The 17,041-nt window shown below is 42.7% G+C and overlaps 1 protein-coding gene across 12 annotated transcripts in view; it reads right to left on the reverse strand.

The window, feature by feature from the left end:
- NR3C2 (nuclear receptor subfamily 3 group C member 2) overlaps nucleotides 1-17,041 on the reverse strand; it is a 268,073-nt gene that overhangs the window by 13,777 nt on the left and 237,255 nt on the right. For all 12 annotated transcript variants that reach the window (XM_043545794.1, XM_027818092.3, XM_037897371.2 and 9 more), the window contains one exon: nucleotides 4,969-5,099. In XM_043545794.1, the coding sequence (XP_043401729.1) occupies nucleotides 4,969-5,099 (131 nt within the window). The remainder of the gene's footprint in view (nucleotides 1-4,968; nucleotides 5,100-17,041) is intronic.

The raw sequence follows: 17,041 nt of genomic DNA on the forward strand, positions 1-17,041 counted from the left end.
ATGAATTTAATAGTTTTTTAGCTGCCTACTAAAGCAATTTAGCAGTGGGAAATAAGGAAGAGATCTACAATCATGTGACCAGCAAGCATCCTGTGAACAACCGCCAAGTGCCCTGGGGACCACAGTATGAGAACCTCTGGTTTAGACAAGCTAACAGGTAATGTGTCAATCTGAAAACCAAAAGTAAATAGATTTCTTTACACATTTTCAATTGCAATAATAAACTTGAAGGCACACAACATTCAAAGACAGCTAACACAAAGCAACCATTGTTTTAAATAGACTTGTGAGCAAAGTCCATACCGAATGAATAAAATCAACCACCCTTTTTTGATGGAAATATAAATCGTCTTCAGTAAAAAATAAAATAGTTACAGTATGCCATGCCACTTGCATAAAATGCAAGGACTTCACAATTTCCTCAATATTTACAAATCCATCCAATTAAAAGTAGGAAAATATAACTTTTGATCAACACTCCTGTATTTCTGATGGCATTATAAAAATGTGAATTAAAGCCATACTTCTATTTCTGTCAAATATTATTTCTTTATTTTACTGTTATATTGGAAAATTATTACACCATCATCTTAGCCAGATTATAAAAAGAAGAAATATGATCACAAATAAAAGAAAGTCAAGCAAAACACCAAATTTTGGAGGTCTGCCGAGTGTTTCTGATTTTACTTATTAAATGCAGAAGGCATACTGGCAATCATCCAAGATTCATGGGCTGGGGAAAAGCAAGAAAACAATTGAGATGTAATGTGTGGTTTCTTCCACATGTAAATGGAATGAAACTTCCTTGATGTGGTCATCATAGAAGTTTCAAAGCAAACAGTACACTACACGTGACATGATTCAATAATAATGAAAAATAAAAATAAAAACAAGCATGGTATTTTCTATCAGAATATAGTATCAAGGTGAAGTTATTAGAAACTGGAATTATTGCTGATCACAGAAAATATTCTATATGCATTATCATAATCTTCATTTTATCCTACTTTCTTCCTCCCTATTAAAGTTACACAATGTAAATAAGCGGAATATCCCAAAACTGACAAAAAAATTTCTGTAGATTTTCTAAGGACATCATTGTCCATTTCAAACTAAACCAAGTAATTTAGTTTACCCAACAGGTTCTTGCAATGAACTCTTACAAACCCATTTGTTAATAGTCTAAGAAAAAGGTAGAATAATACGTATTTATCTTACTGAAACAACTACCGCCACATTTCTATATGCAATTAAACTATTATTACTTTTCTATAGTTTCTCTCCCTTCACTGCTAATTACAAAAACAGGAGATCTACTTATTTATTCTACTCTGTTCTATCATATATAGTTTCTTATACCACTCTCACAATCATAGATAGTATCTGAGCACGTTCCAGCAGTGCATTAAGCAGCATAACTAATATCTGTCACTTGTGGTTTGTTCTTTCTCTCCTCTTGTTCCCAGGGAGAGAATTGTCCTGTGTCCCTGTTGAGGGGAGGAGAGAGAAAGCCGGGTGCTGCTGAGCTCCACTTGGCACTGCACCTGGGAGAGGTTCTAGTATGGAGCTGGCTAAGAGCCGAAGGGTATGTTGACACTGCAGCTGGAAGTGAGCCTCCCACCCTAGGCAGACAGACTTATCCTAGCGAGTCTTGAATTAGCATGCTAAAAGTAGCAGCATGGACATTGTGTCTTGGCCTGGAGCTTGGGCTCTTATACCTATGAGGTTGGGAGGGCTTGAGATCCCAATTTCCAGCCCAAGCCACAATGTCCACACTGCTATTTTTAGTGCATGAGCTCAAGCCCAGGCCAGGAAGCTCACTCCTAGCTGCAACGTAGACATGCCTGAAGTGGCCCCTGACCCAGGTCAGAGCAGCCCTAGACTTGCTCTCAGCTGCCAATAGCTCACAAGTAGAAACCAGGAAGAGCTGAAGTGCAGTGAGTCTGAAGGTTCCCCAGATGAGCAACCCACCCCAGAGCTGGTGCATCGGTGACCAGATACAAGGAAGGCTGTGGGCTGTGAAAGTGGACTCCCTCACATACCACCAGGGGGTTGAGCCACCAGCGGAGAGAGGCAAGGACCCGCTCCAGGACAGTGACTACCATATTCAGGCTGTCGCACCCCGGGCAGTAGACTGAGGTGAGCCATGCTTGGAACAGCCGGAGCTTGGCGTGCCAGGTCATATACATATGGCCAAGGAGACTCAGACATCCTCTTGCTGTCAAGGTTGGGAAGCTCTGAAGGCCCTGAATGATGCCCATGATAACTTGAAAACGGGAATCCGGTAGGAGGGCCCATGCCTGAACGGAGTCCAGGACCGCCCTGATGAACTCTATCCTCTGGGTCAGTTCTAGGGTTGACTTCGTTACGTTGAGGAGGAGACCCAGCGGTTGGAACATATACCTGACCAGGTGGAAGTGGGACTGCACCTGCTCTCTGGTGCAGCCCCGAAGCAACCGGTCATCGAGGTAAGGATACACTTGCACCTGCCATCGACGGAGGAAGGCAGCCATGACCGACATACACCTGGTAAACACCCGGGGGGCTGTGGAAAGGCCGAATGGAAGGGCCGTAAACTGGTAATGTTCGCGGTTGACCACAAAGCGCAGGAAGCGCCTGTGCACCGGATGAATTGCTATGTGGAAGTATGTGTCCTTCATGTCGAGGGCGGCATACCAGTCTCCAGGATCCAGGGAAGGGATAATGGTGCCCAGGGAGACTATGTGGAACTTCAACTTGTCCGTGAATTTGTTGACCCCACACAGGTCCAGAATGGGCCGGAGGCCCCCACTGGCCATGGGGATTAGGAAATAACGGGAGTAAAACCCTTTGCCCCTTAATTCCCACGGAACCTCCTCTATCACTCCCAGGGCGAGGAGCGCCTGAAACCTCCTGAATAAGGAGTTGCTTGTGAGAGGGGTCCCTGAAGAGGGACGGGGAAGGGGGGTGGGAGGGCGGGAAGGAATAAAATTTGAGAGAGTATCCCGCTTCCACTGTGTGAAGGACCCAGCGGTCCAAAGTTATTTGAGACCATGCATGGCGGAAATGGGATAAATGATTCAAAAAAGGTGGGGAGGGATCCTGGGGTAAGTCTGGTACACTGTCCTCAGGCGTCCCTTCAAAAGGCCTGCTTGGAACCCGACGATGGTTTGGTCAGGCCCTGGCTTTGTCCAGATGGAGGGTTGGAGGGCTTCCTCATGCCATTCCACCCCTGCCACCTGTAAAAGTCCTGCCTCAGCCGAGGAGGGTAGGAGTGCGGATGCGGCTGCTGGCGCTTGAAGTGCTTCCACTGGGTTGCTGGGGTGTGCGTACCCAGGGACTTCATGGTCACCCTTGAGTCCTTAAGGCTATGCAACCTAGAGTCAGTCTGCACTGCAAACAGGCCCTCCCCATCAAAGGGCAAGTCCTGCAGCGTCTGCTGAACCTCAGGGGGCAGGCCAGAGGCTTTCAGCCAGGAGGTGCGCCTCATGGCAATCCTGGAGAACAAGGTACACACGGCTGAGTCCGCAGTGTCCAGTGAGGCCTGTAAAGAGGTCCATGCCACGGTCCTGCCCTCATCAACAAGAGCCCCAAACTCCTCCCTGGACTCAGGAAGCACAAGCTCCTTGAACTTCAGCATGGAGTTCCAGGAGTTAAAGTTGTAGCGGCTCAGGAGTGCCTGCTGATTGGCAACCTAGAGCTGGATCCCACCCGTAGAGTACACCTTGCGGTCAAAGAAGTCCAGCTGCTTGGCATCCTTCGACTTGTGCACAGGGGCCAGCTGTCCGTGCCTCTCCTTCTCGTTCACGGCCGCAATCACGAACGAGCAGGGCTGCGGGTGCGTGAACAAATAGTCATACCCCTTCGAGGGGACAAAGTATTTACGTTCTACCCCCTTGGCCATAGGGGGAATGGAGGCCGGGGTCTGCCAGATGGTTTTGGCATTGGTCTGGATGGTCTTGATGAGAGGCAGGGCCACCCTTGACGGACCTTCTGGGGCCAAAATGTCCACCACCAGGTCCTCCAATTCCACCTCCTTCTCCGGGTTTCAGTGCTGCTTCGGTTCTGGTCAGTGGGAGAGGTGCCGAGTTGATGTTGCTGGCTTCGGTGCTGGGGAGCGGTGGTGCATGGGTCTTGAGCAGAGTCCAACAGCAGCACCGCCTCCACTACCGCTGCCGGGGTGCTGCGCACCAAAGAACTCGGTGCTGGGTCCTGCCGTGCCGATGGAGGCTGGGGAATAAGTGCCACCTCCATAAGGAGCTGCTTCAGGTGAAAGCCCCACTCATTTTTAGTCCGAGGACAAAATCCCTTGCACTTCTTAGCTTGGTGAGCCTCCCCCAGACCCTTTAGACAAGAGTTATGGGGGTCGTCCCTTGGCATGGGCTTAGAGCAGGACCTGCAGGGCTTGAATCCCAGGGACTTGGGCACGAAGCCCTAAAGAAAAATAGTCAGGGTGGAGGGTAACCCCCCAACGTGACTGCCACTAATTAAAACAAAAACAAGAACTACCAACAAAAAACAAACAACTATCTACCAAAGCTAGGGAAACGTGAAGACCTTGCAGAGCAAGACGCCACAGTTCCAATGACCATCACGGGCGGTAAGAAGGAACTGAGGGGGCGCTGGGTCAGCTGGGTCATATATTGAGCGCCATGCAGGCACCACTCTAGGGGGCTCCACAGCCGACCCAACGGATGCTGCTAGGGGAAAATCTTTCCAACGGCCGTGCACACAGCACACGCACACGTAATTGGAATGGATATGAGCAACACATCTCAAAGAACAACAGTTACAAAGGTGAGTAACTGTTTTTTCCTTGCTTTCCACCCCTTCTCTTGCGAACATATGAACCTCCAGGACAAAATTTGCTTCCTCTTTCGTTACTCCTGTAGTTAAATGCCTTGTATCATTTTATGAATTACAGGTGCTAAATCAATATGCCCTCTAACAATTAGCAAGTATGCCAGGTAACAATAGGAACTAACCTACCTGTGCTTAACAGCAGCAAAACTTTCATTATGGTATATTCTTCAAAACTAATCTGCAAGCGAACAAACTGCAGGCTGATCTGGTGCATCCCCTGGCACAGTTCAAACATTGCAGACTGACGCATCCTCTCCCTGCAAAGGAAAAACAGAACAGCAGCATGTGAGAATGCAAATGCATAAGAAAATCCAGAATGGTAACCCTTGCATCAGGGAAGCCAAAGTGCAACCTTCCAGTGAAATGCAGCCAACAGAGTTCTACAATAAAGCCTGCCCCTCGTTCTTGTTTAGCAACAGATTTATGGCCTACAGAGACTGTATGTGCTCCATCTTATTGTGAGTGGCAACCTCTTCTATGTGCTCCAGGAATGAGAGAAAACAGAATGCAGCCACTTTAAAACCAGCTGACCTTTCCAAATCCTGATCACTGCATTCTGGCCTTGGAGGACCCAGAACAGAGTCCTTTTAAGCTAAGAGGCCCATCACGACCTAGGCACATAAGACGATTTCACCGAACCAGGAATTTTCGTTAACTGGGCTTACTATAGGGTAAGCTGGGATAATACTATACTAGTGGGGAAAAGCTACAGAAATAGAGAGAAATATCATTTGAAAACAAATTTGAGATTTAAATTTTGAAGATATTCGTAATAACACACTAGTCAAAAAAATAAATAAATACAGAATTAGGTTGTCAGTGTCCTTTCAATTTTTTCTTGGCTGAAGGCAACATTGACATGACGGTGTTCCAAAGGAGACGTATTCACCGTGATATCTGAGCCCATGTTGTGTAATGTTTTGAATCAGTTACACAACTCTGCTCAGGGAATTGGCTAAGTATGCGTGTGTAGTGAGGGGAAGAAATACGGTAACAAGAGGAAGGATAAAGTATATGGTCAGTTTTACACAAAAATGAGGGGCAGTCGAGAGATTCTTTCAGCATACAGGTAGACGTCTTGACTTGGACAACATCATTTTGGATGGTGCTGTACTGTAAAAATACAACCAACAGTTTTAGGAAAGGAATGAGAAATGAGGCAAATGGCTTATAAAAATAAAATGAAATTCATGACCGCATGTTATCTCCTTCAAATCACTGGTATATACCATGAAGGAGTTAGCAGCTTAATGCTGTGGACGGACATCTGGGTATTAAAGAGGATATCAGGACTAAATAATAGTGCATCAGCTATTCTAGATTTCTGTGTTGCTAGTTTTAGCATTCGTCCATCCCAAATAACTTCAATTTCCAAAGCTGTTCTAACTATTTTCCTGGCAACATACAAGGTCAAGCTACAAAGATAAATGTGTGCTACAATAAAAGTGAATCTGATAAATTATTTTCTAGTTATTGAAGTTTATGTTAGAGCTTAGTATAGTTCATTGAACTGCCTAAAGGAAACCATTTTTAAAAGTGAACAAGGAACTTTTAGGTATTTAGTCAAACTGTTGCAGTTCTGTTATATTAGAATACCAATGGCTGACAAAGCATATATATTTATGATGCCTTTATAAAGAAGAAAATGCCTTTTTGTAATCCCATGAGACGATCTGAAATGAGGAAGTTTATACAAACGAACCTCTTATTAACCAATTTTCTTTTCTATTTTAAGAGAAGTTACATAACAATATGTCAGCATACCACACCATATTAGAGATAAAAATTTCTTAGTCATAGTTTAAAACAAACAAATTCTACTTTCTCATCATATCTCCAAGAAGCTCTTTTCTTAGGCAATCTCAGACTAAACTATCCTGTATTAAAATTTAAGACAGCGCTAATTAGAACTTTGCTGTGTTTAAGATACTATTGCAAGACAAAAAGGGTAAAAGTAAACAGCCATGAGGACGTGGATTGTTTGCCTCACTTGTAAAATTAGGATATAATATGGGTGTTGTCATAAATATAAAGGGAAGGGTAACCACCTTTCTGTATACAGTGCTATAAAATCCCTCCTGGCCAGAGGCAACATCCTGTTACCTGTAAAGGGTTAAGAAGCTTAGCTAACCTGGCTAGCACCTGACCCAAAGGACCAATAAGGGGACAAGATACTTTCAAATCTTGGGGCGGGGGGGAGGCTTTTGTTTTGTGCTCTTTGTTTACGTGGTTGTTCTCTCTTGGGACTGAGAGAGGCCAGACAGTAATCCATCTTCTCCAACCCATCCTAATCCAAGTCTCCAATATTGCAACCAGTATAGGTAAGCCAGGCAAGGCGGATTAGTTTATCTTTTGTTTTATGTGAATTTTCCCTGTGTTAAGAGGGAGGTTTATTCCTGTTTTCTGTAACTTTAGGGTTTTGCCCAGAGGGGGATCCTCTGCGTTTTGAATCTGAATACCCTGTAAAGTATTTTCCTTCCTGATTTTACAGAGATGATTTTTACCTTTCTTTTTTTTTTTAATATATAAAACCTTTCTTTTAAGAACCTGACTGATTTTTCCATTGTTCCAAGATCCAGGGGTTTGGGTCTTTGATGATTTTGTAACCAATCGGTTAGGATATTATTCTCAAGCCTCCCCAGGAAAGGGGGTGTTTAGGGCTTGAGGGGATATTTTGGGGGAGACGTCTCCAAGTGGTCTCTTTCCCTGTTCTTTGTTTTGTTGGTGGTGGCAGCATACTGTTCAAGGACAAGGCAGAGTTTGTACCTTGGGGAAGCTTTTAACCTAAGCTGGTAAGAATAAGCTTAGGGGGTCTTTCATGCGAGTCCCCACATCTGTACCCTGGAGTTCAGAGTGAGGAAGGAACCCTGACAGGTGTATAATAGAGCACTATAATTGTTCAATGATCACTAGCCATTTTTTATTGATCAGCAACACTTTTCTCTACTTATTCAAAATATTTATTCACATAATACAGCAACTGGATTAAGTTCAACTAATTATTTGAACCAAAGAAAATGACTTTTCAAACATACTGTCAAGGTTCCTTCCCCACTCTGAACTCTAGGGTACAGAGGAAAGACCCCCTAAGCTTATTCTTACCAGCTTAGATTAAAAACTTCCTCAAGGTACAAACTTTGCCTTGTCCTTGAACCCTATGCTGCCACCACCACCAGCGTGTTAAACAAAGAACAAGGAAAGAGCCCACTCGGAGATGTCTCTCCCCCCCCCCCCCCCCCCCAAATATCCCCCCAAGCCCTACACTCCCTTTCCTGGGGAAGGCTTGATAAAAATCCTCACCAATTTGCATAGGTGAACACAGACCCAAACCCTTGGCTCTTAAGAACAATGAAAAAGCAATCAGGTTCTTAAAAGAAGAATTTTAATTAAAGAAAAAGTAAAAGAATCACCTCTGTAAAATCAGGATGGTAAATACCTTACAGGGTAATCAGATTCAAAATATAGAGAATTCCTCTAGGCAAAACCTTAAGTTACAAAAAGACACAAAAACAGGAATATACATTCCATTCAGCACAACCTATTTTACCAGCCATTTAACAAAAGGAAATCTAATGCATTTCTAGCTAGATTACTTACTAACTTAACAGAAGTTCTGAGGAGTTATGAAGAGCATTCCTGATCTGTTCCTGGCAAAAGCATCCCACAGACAGACCCTTTGTCCCCCCTCCAGCTTTGAAAGTATCTTGTCTCCTCATTGGTCATTTTGGTCAGGTGCCAGCGAGGTTATCTTAGCTTCTTAACCCTTTACAGGTGAAAGGGTTTTGCCTCTGGCCAGGAGGGATTTTATAGTTCTGTATACAGAAAGGTGGTTACTCTTCCCTTTATATTTATGACACATACAAACTGGCTGGTGAAAGAGAAGAATCACAGTGTATGCAAACAAAGACTTATTAAAGCTTCTTGGTGTTTTCTCTGTTTCCTTAGCAGATTTTTTTCTTCTTCTGAATGCTAAGAAAATGTTCTCCCCATTATTAGGTGTACTCTACATTCTCTCCTCTTTTCCACCCTCTTCTAGCTTAGTTACAAGTAGCATGCCATGTTATTTTTAATTTGCCATGATCCATCATGGACTAAGGATATGAAAAGGAACAGGAAAAATCAAAAGGAAACATTTCCAACACTTTGAACACTGACTAGAATATCCTTAGACTTTCTTACTAGAAAAGCAAACAAGATCAACTGTTATTATTTATTAAGTATCGAAAGTACAGAACATGGAAAAAGACATAGTCACTGCCCCAAAGAGCTTACAATCTAAGGCTACAACATTTACTCTGATTGAGTATAATTTATTCATACAGCAATCCCTACGACTTGAACTGGACTATTCATGTGAGTAAGCTCTACACACAAGTAAGGATGTGCAGGATCAAGGCACAGACTATTAAATTAAAATAAATAGACATTTTTAAAACTATGGCATAATGGGTCTACGTTCTAACGTTTCCTCTTTTAGTATTGCAGTAATGGCTGAATCTTGATTCTCTGAGCTATTCCACCTGGCTGTCTGGCGACTGTTATACTACTACTGCACTAGGATGCACATCAAGTATCTAAGCGCCTATAGCAATCACTCTTTAAAACTTTTCTGTTTTGCCTTAGATAGGCAATATTTCCTATAGTTTCCTATAATTTTATAAGCAATACTTAACAAATGCTGTAAATACTAAGTTAATGTTATTAAGTCACCAAACGCAATTAGGAATTTAAGGATGCCCATTCTATTCCCCGATGCCACAGACCAATCCATAACTCTTTGGGGCTGTGAGGTGACATAGTTTGTGCATCAAGTCAAGAAAGCTCTGTATCAAGCTTCTGCAGAGGAGCAATGGGCAAAGGGAGAAATGAGGAAAAATGGTCCCTATGCTACCTGCCCACCCAGAAACTCCATAGGACAAAGCAGAAATTTGCATAGAATAGGAAAAAATGGGCCCAGTTCTGCCTTCATATACATGGGTGCAACCTCTGGGTGAAGTCAATGGAAGATCTGCATATGTATCTAAAGGGAACATTTTATTTATTTTTCACTATTAAATGTGCCTGTGCAAAATATAAAATCACAGATAATTTAATTCTAAAATAATACAATGCAATTTGAAAATCCAGTCCGGAACTCAATCCCCCACCCCCAAACCCATATCATTAGGCAAAAAGCTGGGTAAATAGAGGCCTAAGGCCTAACAAACTGTTTCTGTTGGACTAGTAGGAAAGTAATATGTCCTACCATCCCATTCTGTCCACATCTAGGGGCTGTTTTTGCCCAAATCAATCTCCATTGTTGTGATAAGGCAAAAAGAGTGAGGGAGTCCCTAAGGTAGCCAGGGCCAAAAATACATAGGGATTTGTAGTTCAAAATCTATACCTTGAATTGCAATTCAAAATGAACAGGAAACCACTGTAGCTGAAGTAACTAAATGGCAAACAGCAAAGTGAGCATTACTGCATATTCAGTGCTAACTCAAGTTCCTAAGTGGAGCCCCAAGAAAAGCTCTCTGCAGAAATGCAATGTGCAAGTGATGACAACATGGGTAAAAGTTGTGAAGTCAGCTTCCAGAAGGAAGAGTTAAAAATCTCCCTGCCAAATGATGGTGAAAAAAGCATTCCTGGCTACTAATGCTACTTGGGAATTTTATTCTCTCTCAGTTATATAGCTGACAATATTATTTAGATTAGACAAAACTAGAGAAGCATCTGAGGAACCAGCAGGAGAAACTAACAAAGCTCAGTGACTGGTCAGAACTATAGCTAATGAAATTCAGTGCATGTAAGGTTAGGGAAACTTCTAGAACCACTGATAAAATTATTTCTATCTACTCATATACATACCTGGGTTCTAAATTAACTGTAACGCTACAGGTAAAAGAGGAAGGGCTCAGGATTTCATGACCACCATCACAGCCGTGAGATTATCCCTGGTGCTGAATGCTCACCCATGCATCTGGTCACACTTTAGATCTGGTGTGCAGATTAAGGTGAGAGGACTGGATATTATACTGTTGGTTTCTGTGTAGAGTTTAAGGTGCTGGCTTTAACCTATAAATCACTCAATGGCCAGGACCTTCCTACCTGATAGGCTACCTGTCCCTGTGCTATACTGCTGCAGTCAGTCAGCCAAGGCCCAGCTTTGGAATTCACTCACCCTTAATCTGAAATTGCCCCAAACTGAATTAATAGTATTGAAAAGGGACTGAGTTCTCCTATTTATCCACTCTCCTAATACACACAAAAAAGGGACAATGATATTAAATGGTAACATTTAAAAATTACAAAATGAAATACATTTTTACACAATGCATATTAATGAGCCATAAGACAACTCTGAGGCCAAGAGCTTAGTAGGATTTTTTTTAAAAACAAATTTGTATGAATCATTAACTCATTATTAAGTAATAATTAACATTTGCTAAGATAAAAGTTTTGTAAGGAAAGTAATTCCTCATACTTCAGGACATAAACCAACTACTAACTGCCTGGGGCTACCAAGAAACTTGAAATTCACCTACAGGTGCCATGAAGTCAGATAAATATACTGATCCATACACACATAAATTATAGATTAGAATCGATGCAGGATCCTTCCCAATTTTAGCTTGACTTGCTTATACACAAGAAATGGACCATGCTGTAACACCCCAGACTTTACATCTAATACCACAAGTCACATCATTATGTATGAGTGAATGAAACATCTTGTGCTCAATGCTGTCTCTGGTTTTTTATTCCTCTACCCTCCCACCTCCTTTAACGGGGCGGACCTTTTGACTGGACAGCAGGAAATGAAAGACGTCTAAAACTCATGAGCGCCAGGAATGGGGGGGGGGCGCTACTCCCCTGTATTCCTTATCTCCCTTTGGTTCTCTACTTAGTCATTGGCTGGCTAAGAGGGGAAAGGGCCAGCTGATTGGCTTCCAGGTACCCCCCACTACCTATTTAAAGTTGACCAGACTTTTCAAAAGCCTCTTAGGGTATGTCTACACTGCAACACCAAGTCTCAGAGCCTGGGTCAATTGACTTGCGCTCACAGGGCTACAAATAGCAGTGTAGATGTTCCTGCTCAGGCTGCAGCCTCAAACCTGGTAAGGGGGAAGGGTCTTGGAGCCCAGGCTCCAGTCCAGACATCTACACTGCTATTTTTAGCCTCACAGCACAAGTCCTGCAAGCCCAAGTCAATTGACCTGGGCTCTGAGATTTGGTGTCATGGGTTTGTCTTTGCAGGGTAGATGTACCTTTACTCTCCAGTTAGCTGCCCCACCCTCCGTTCCCTTAGTTGAAGATTAGAAGCTGTGAGGCTTATGATGCTGCGTCCCAGCTCCCAGCCTCTGACACTCCATCCCCCTGGTGTGTCCTCTGGCAGGGCGGGGGGTGTTACAACAGAACTGAGTCTAGGGTAGACTCTCTTCTGAGTTATTGTTTGGTTTGTGGTTAAAGTCCTGTGATCTGCGTTGGAGCCAATTAAATGCTTAGTATTTGAAAGCATGAAAAGGGCAGTGTAGTGCTCCTCCCCAAGGTGTAATTAATACTCATTTAAACCCATCCCATGTGTCTGTCATACATTTGCCTGTTTGGCCTAGTCAACACCAAAGAGTGTATTGAAACAGTTTGTACCTTTATTAGCATAAAAATGATCTGATTCTAAGCATACATATTGTTACAGTTGTTTTTTGTTTTGGGGTTGTTGGTTTTGGGTTTTTTTACATATTCTTTCTGGTTCTGTCATTGGTGTTTTTCTTTTATTGATGTATGTTTGCTTAAAGGAGAGGCATTTACTAGTTGCGATCTCGATTATTCATGATTGTTATTATTTATCTAGTCTCCTATCCACACTGTGCGCAGATACAGACTTATTTAGTTTACTTCCAGGAATTACTTGCGGATGATGTAACGTGGATGAGCTGAGGATAATGTTGCACAAAAAACTAGTTGCCAAATAGAGAAACAATGTGGGTAAGATAATATATTTTCCAATTTCTGTTGGTGAGAGAGATAAGCTCTCGAGATACACGAAGCAATTCTTCAGATCTGGGACAGGTACTGGGTACAGTTTTTAAAGGATGCCTTTTTGTCGCTAAGTGCTTCTTTTACTTGGTTGTTTAGCCATGGTGGCACTTTTTTGGTCCTCTTACTATGTTTTTTAATTTGGGGCATACATTTAATGTGAGTCTCTATTATGCTGTTTTTTAAAAGTTTCCATGCAGCTTGCAGGCTTTTTCACTTTTGTGACTGCACCTTTTAATTTCTGTTTAACTAGCTTCCTCATTTTTTACTCCTGGGGGAATTCTGCGTTATTCGCGCAAACACAGAATTAATGTCCCTCACAGATCCCTCCCCGTAGAATAATTGATTCTGACAGGAAGGCGAAGGGAAGCCATGAGACGGGTAACATTGCATTTACACCTTTCACCTACCAGGGGCTGATGTGGCACCAGAAAAGAGGGCAGTTGGTGCTAGGGCCGGAGCAGCCAGTCGTGGAGAAGGAGGTAGAAGCTGCCTTCCTCACAGAGCCCTGTCCATGGGGCCAGGTGAGAAGGCAAAGGACATGGGGGTGATGGACAGAGCAGGGCACACAGGGCTGCTGGGGGGGGCGGGGATCACACACTCTGGGGTTCAGTAGGTCTAGTCATGGGAGCATAGGAGTTATTGGGGTGACAACATTGAGCAAGTGGCTGAATGGGAGTGGGGTTGCAGGGCCATATGGGGACATGTGCAGATATGTCTGGCTGAATGGGGTGTGGGGGTGCAGGGACACAGCGGGACAGGGACAGATGTGCCTGATTGAATGGGAGAGGCTAGTGGTCAGCCAGGACAATCCTGCACCCTGCCAAAAAAAACCCTGTTCCATACTCTCCCACCCATACCCAAAAACCCTCCAGGTTCACTCCTTACCTCCTTCCCAGCAATTATTTCCCTCTCCCTCAGCTCCTCCATACCCCTGATTCCTCCCAGCCTTTGCACTGCTTCTGAGGGTGTGGGAAATATAATTCATTTAAACTACAATACAGAAATGTTACTCAAAAATTCTGTATTAATATGCCTAGTAAAGAATCTATTTGTCAAAACATTTCCTGAATCTTTTTTGTTGTCTGTATTGTTACAGACATACTTGTTGATGGGTGTTTTGAAATAAATTACTAAAATAACTGAAACTGGCATGATTATATTATGTTATTTTGACAAATAAAATACGCAGAATTTTAAAATACTTTGCGTAAAATTTTTAATCTTTTGGTGTGGAATTCCCCCAGCAGTAATTTTGTGTAGTTCTGAAGTTAAATGCTACTGTGGTGGGCTTCTTTATTACTTTCCCCTCAGCCCCCACAAGGATGTTAAATTTAATTACATTCTGATCACTATAACCAAGAGGTTCAGCTATATTCACCTCTTGGACCAGATCCTGTGCTCCACTTAGGATTAAATCAAGAATTGCCTCTCCTTTTCTAGGTTCCAGCATGAGCTGCTCCAAGAAGCAGTCATTTATGGTTTATAGAAACTTTATCTCTGCATCCTGTCCTGATGCACCCAATCAATATGGGGATAGCTGAAATCCCCACTATTGAGTTTTCTATTTTTATAGCTTCCCTAATCTCCCAGAGCATTTTACAATCCCCATCACCATCCCGGTCAGGAGGACAGTAGTACATTCCTACTGCCATATTCGTATTATTCAAATATGGAATTTCTATCCAAAGCAGAAACCAAATAATAAAGGCAGATCCTCTAGTCCAGGGGTCGGCAACCTTTCAGAAGTGGTGTGCCGAGTCTTCATCTATTCACTCTAATTTAAGGTTTTGCGTGCCAGTAATACATTTTAAAGTTTTTAGAAGGTCTCTTTCTATAAGTCTATAATATATAACTAAACTATTGTTGTATGTAAAGTAAGTAAGGTTTTTAAAATGTTTAAGAAGCTTCATTTAAAATTAAATTAAAACGCAGAGCTCCCCGGACCGGGGGCCAGGACCCAGGCAGTGTGAGTGCCACTGAAAATCAGCTTGCGTGCCGCTTTTGGCACACGTGCCATAGGTTGCCTACCCCTGCTCTACTCTAAAAGTATTGAAAAAAAAGTATTTGGTCAACATTTGGAATTCCACTGTGGGTTACGCATGCACACCAGGCACCCGGAGTCAGAGAATTTGAAAGCAGTGTCTGTTGGTCCAGGCAAGCACCCTGGCTCACCTCGTGCCTCCTACCAGGGCGATAAAGGGCACAGTGGACTGATGGCCTCTTCAGTTCCTTCTCATAAGATAAGATCTGAACCAGCAGGGAAAGAGGGTGGGAAGTGGAATACAGATAGGGACCACAAATCTCAAAGAACCTCCAGTTACAGGTAAGTAACCTCCTCTTCTTTTTCAAGTGACGGTCCCTGCTGTATTCCACTGTGGGCGACTGACAAGAAGCACTTCAATAGGAGGAAGGAATGAGGATGGTAGGGTTGAGCAGAGAACCACTATCCCAAAAAAGGCATCAGCAGCCAAGTCCTGCACCAGGGCATAATGTCTCGGAGGGGTATGTCCTGAAGAGGTGCTATGATTGTTGCAAGAGCTCTTGTGGAATGAGCTTCTACCCCTATAGGCGGAGGGAAGTTTGAGAGCTGATAGCAGAATAAAGCTATGAACTATTTACAGCTGAATTAATGTGTTTTTCAGAACAGCAGCAGAGCTGAGGACACTAAAGTTTCGGACCCGGACTATGCAGCAGTGAGAAGGAACTGAAGCAGCAGTCAAATGAGAGAATTCAGAGGTGGGTTCAATGGTAGGGGTTGGGCTGCAAGGCCCAACCCTGAATATAGGTTATTTGGCATGGAGGCCATTTTACATTGTCTTGGGTCCAAGAAGCTACCTGGTATTTTATAGGAGTTAGTCCCTCCAACCCCTCCCCCGCTTTTTAACTTTAAGTTATTAAAATTGCAGCTTTAAAATCCCTGCATATATGTTTCATTCTCTTGCATGAAAGAGTTCCAGTTTTTTCTTTCTTACAAATGATGCTGATGTAAGCAGGTACCTATTACTTTATTTTCCTTTTCCACCCCAGTCCCTTTACTATAAAATTATTGGTTTGGCCACTTAAATGTAAATATTCCGAAGAAGCTGTCACCAGTCAGAACTTTTGTTTATAAACAAAGAAAATATTTAACACAAGCAAAGGAACCAACATGTGTATGTACAAACCTAAGTAAATACATGATCTTATTAGTGTAAGCTGTGTCCTCCCACCTCCCCCTACACATTGTATGCTGCTGTCTCTGGTGGTGTTATAACTAAATTTAAACATTTTGGGTCAGGGACAATATCTTATTTATCTACAAAACACTCTGTTTGTATATGTGTATAAGCAACATATTGGTCTAATATATGCTTTTCTCCTAGTACACTAAAATAACAACTTTGGTAATCTATGCAGTGCTTATAATGATAACAAGGTGCTATTTACAAAAAATGTAAACATAAATTGAACCAGTAGCCCACAAAGGTCTTATTAAATACAAGGCCAGATTTTCCAAGGTGTGCAGGGAAAAGTGCACAGCCAATTTTAGGTGTGCCTGAGCATCATGTATGCAAAAGTGCAAGTGTGCTTTTAAAAATCTGGCCCATTACACTGTTATTACCGGAATAAATTCATACCCAAATTGTGTGAATAAAGTAAACAACAACAAGCCCTCTAAGCTAAATGAATAGGCTTTGCATTGTACTTGAAGTTAAGTGAGTGAATTCTAAATATTAGGGTTCTCTCCTGAGAAAGCCCTTCTGACAAACCTGGAGAATGAGCCCCAAGAACAGACATTCACAGAGAATCACAGTGAGCTGTAGCTCACGAAAGCTCATGCTCAAATAAATTGGTTAGTCTCTAAGGTGCCACAAGTACTCCTTTTCTTTTTGCGAATCCAGACTAACACGGCTGTTACTCTGAAAGCTACCTTAAGGTCTCAGTTAAGTGCCCTCCCTGAAACCACATGCCTATCAACAGAGAAACTGGCAGCAGCCTATAGTTCTTTGGAAAACAAGAATTTCAGCTCCTAACCCTGTAACAGAAATTACCAAATGAATTGCTGGCTGCTGTTCCTCCTCTAGTTTTCAAGGAAATAGACATAAGATCAGCAACCTCTTGCTTGGCTCAAAAGAAGGTAAAATTCTTAAACTAGTTGTTATTCTGAACCACTTGCGCATGGGATTGTGTTCGCCAATCA

This window comes from Chelonia mydas, chromosome 4 (assembly GCF_015237465.2).
Source record: "Chelonia mydas isolate rCheMyd1 chromosome 4, rCheMyd1.pri.v2, whole genome shotgun sequence".
NCBI lineage: Eukaryota > Metazoa > Chordata > Testudines > Cheloniidae > Chelonia > Chelonia mydas.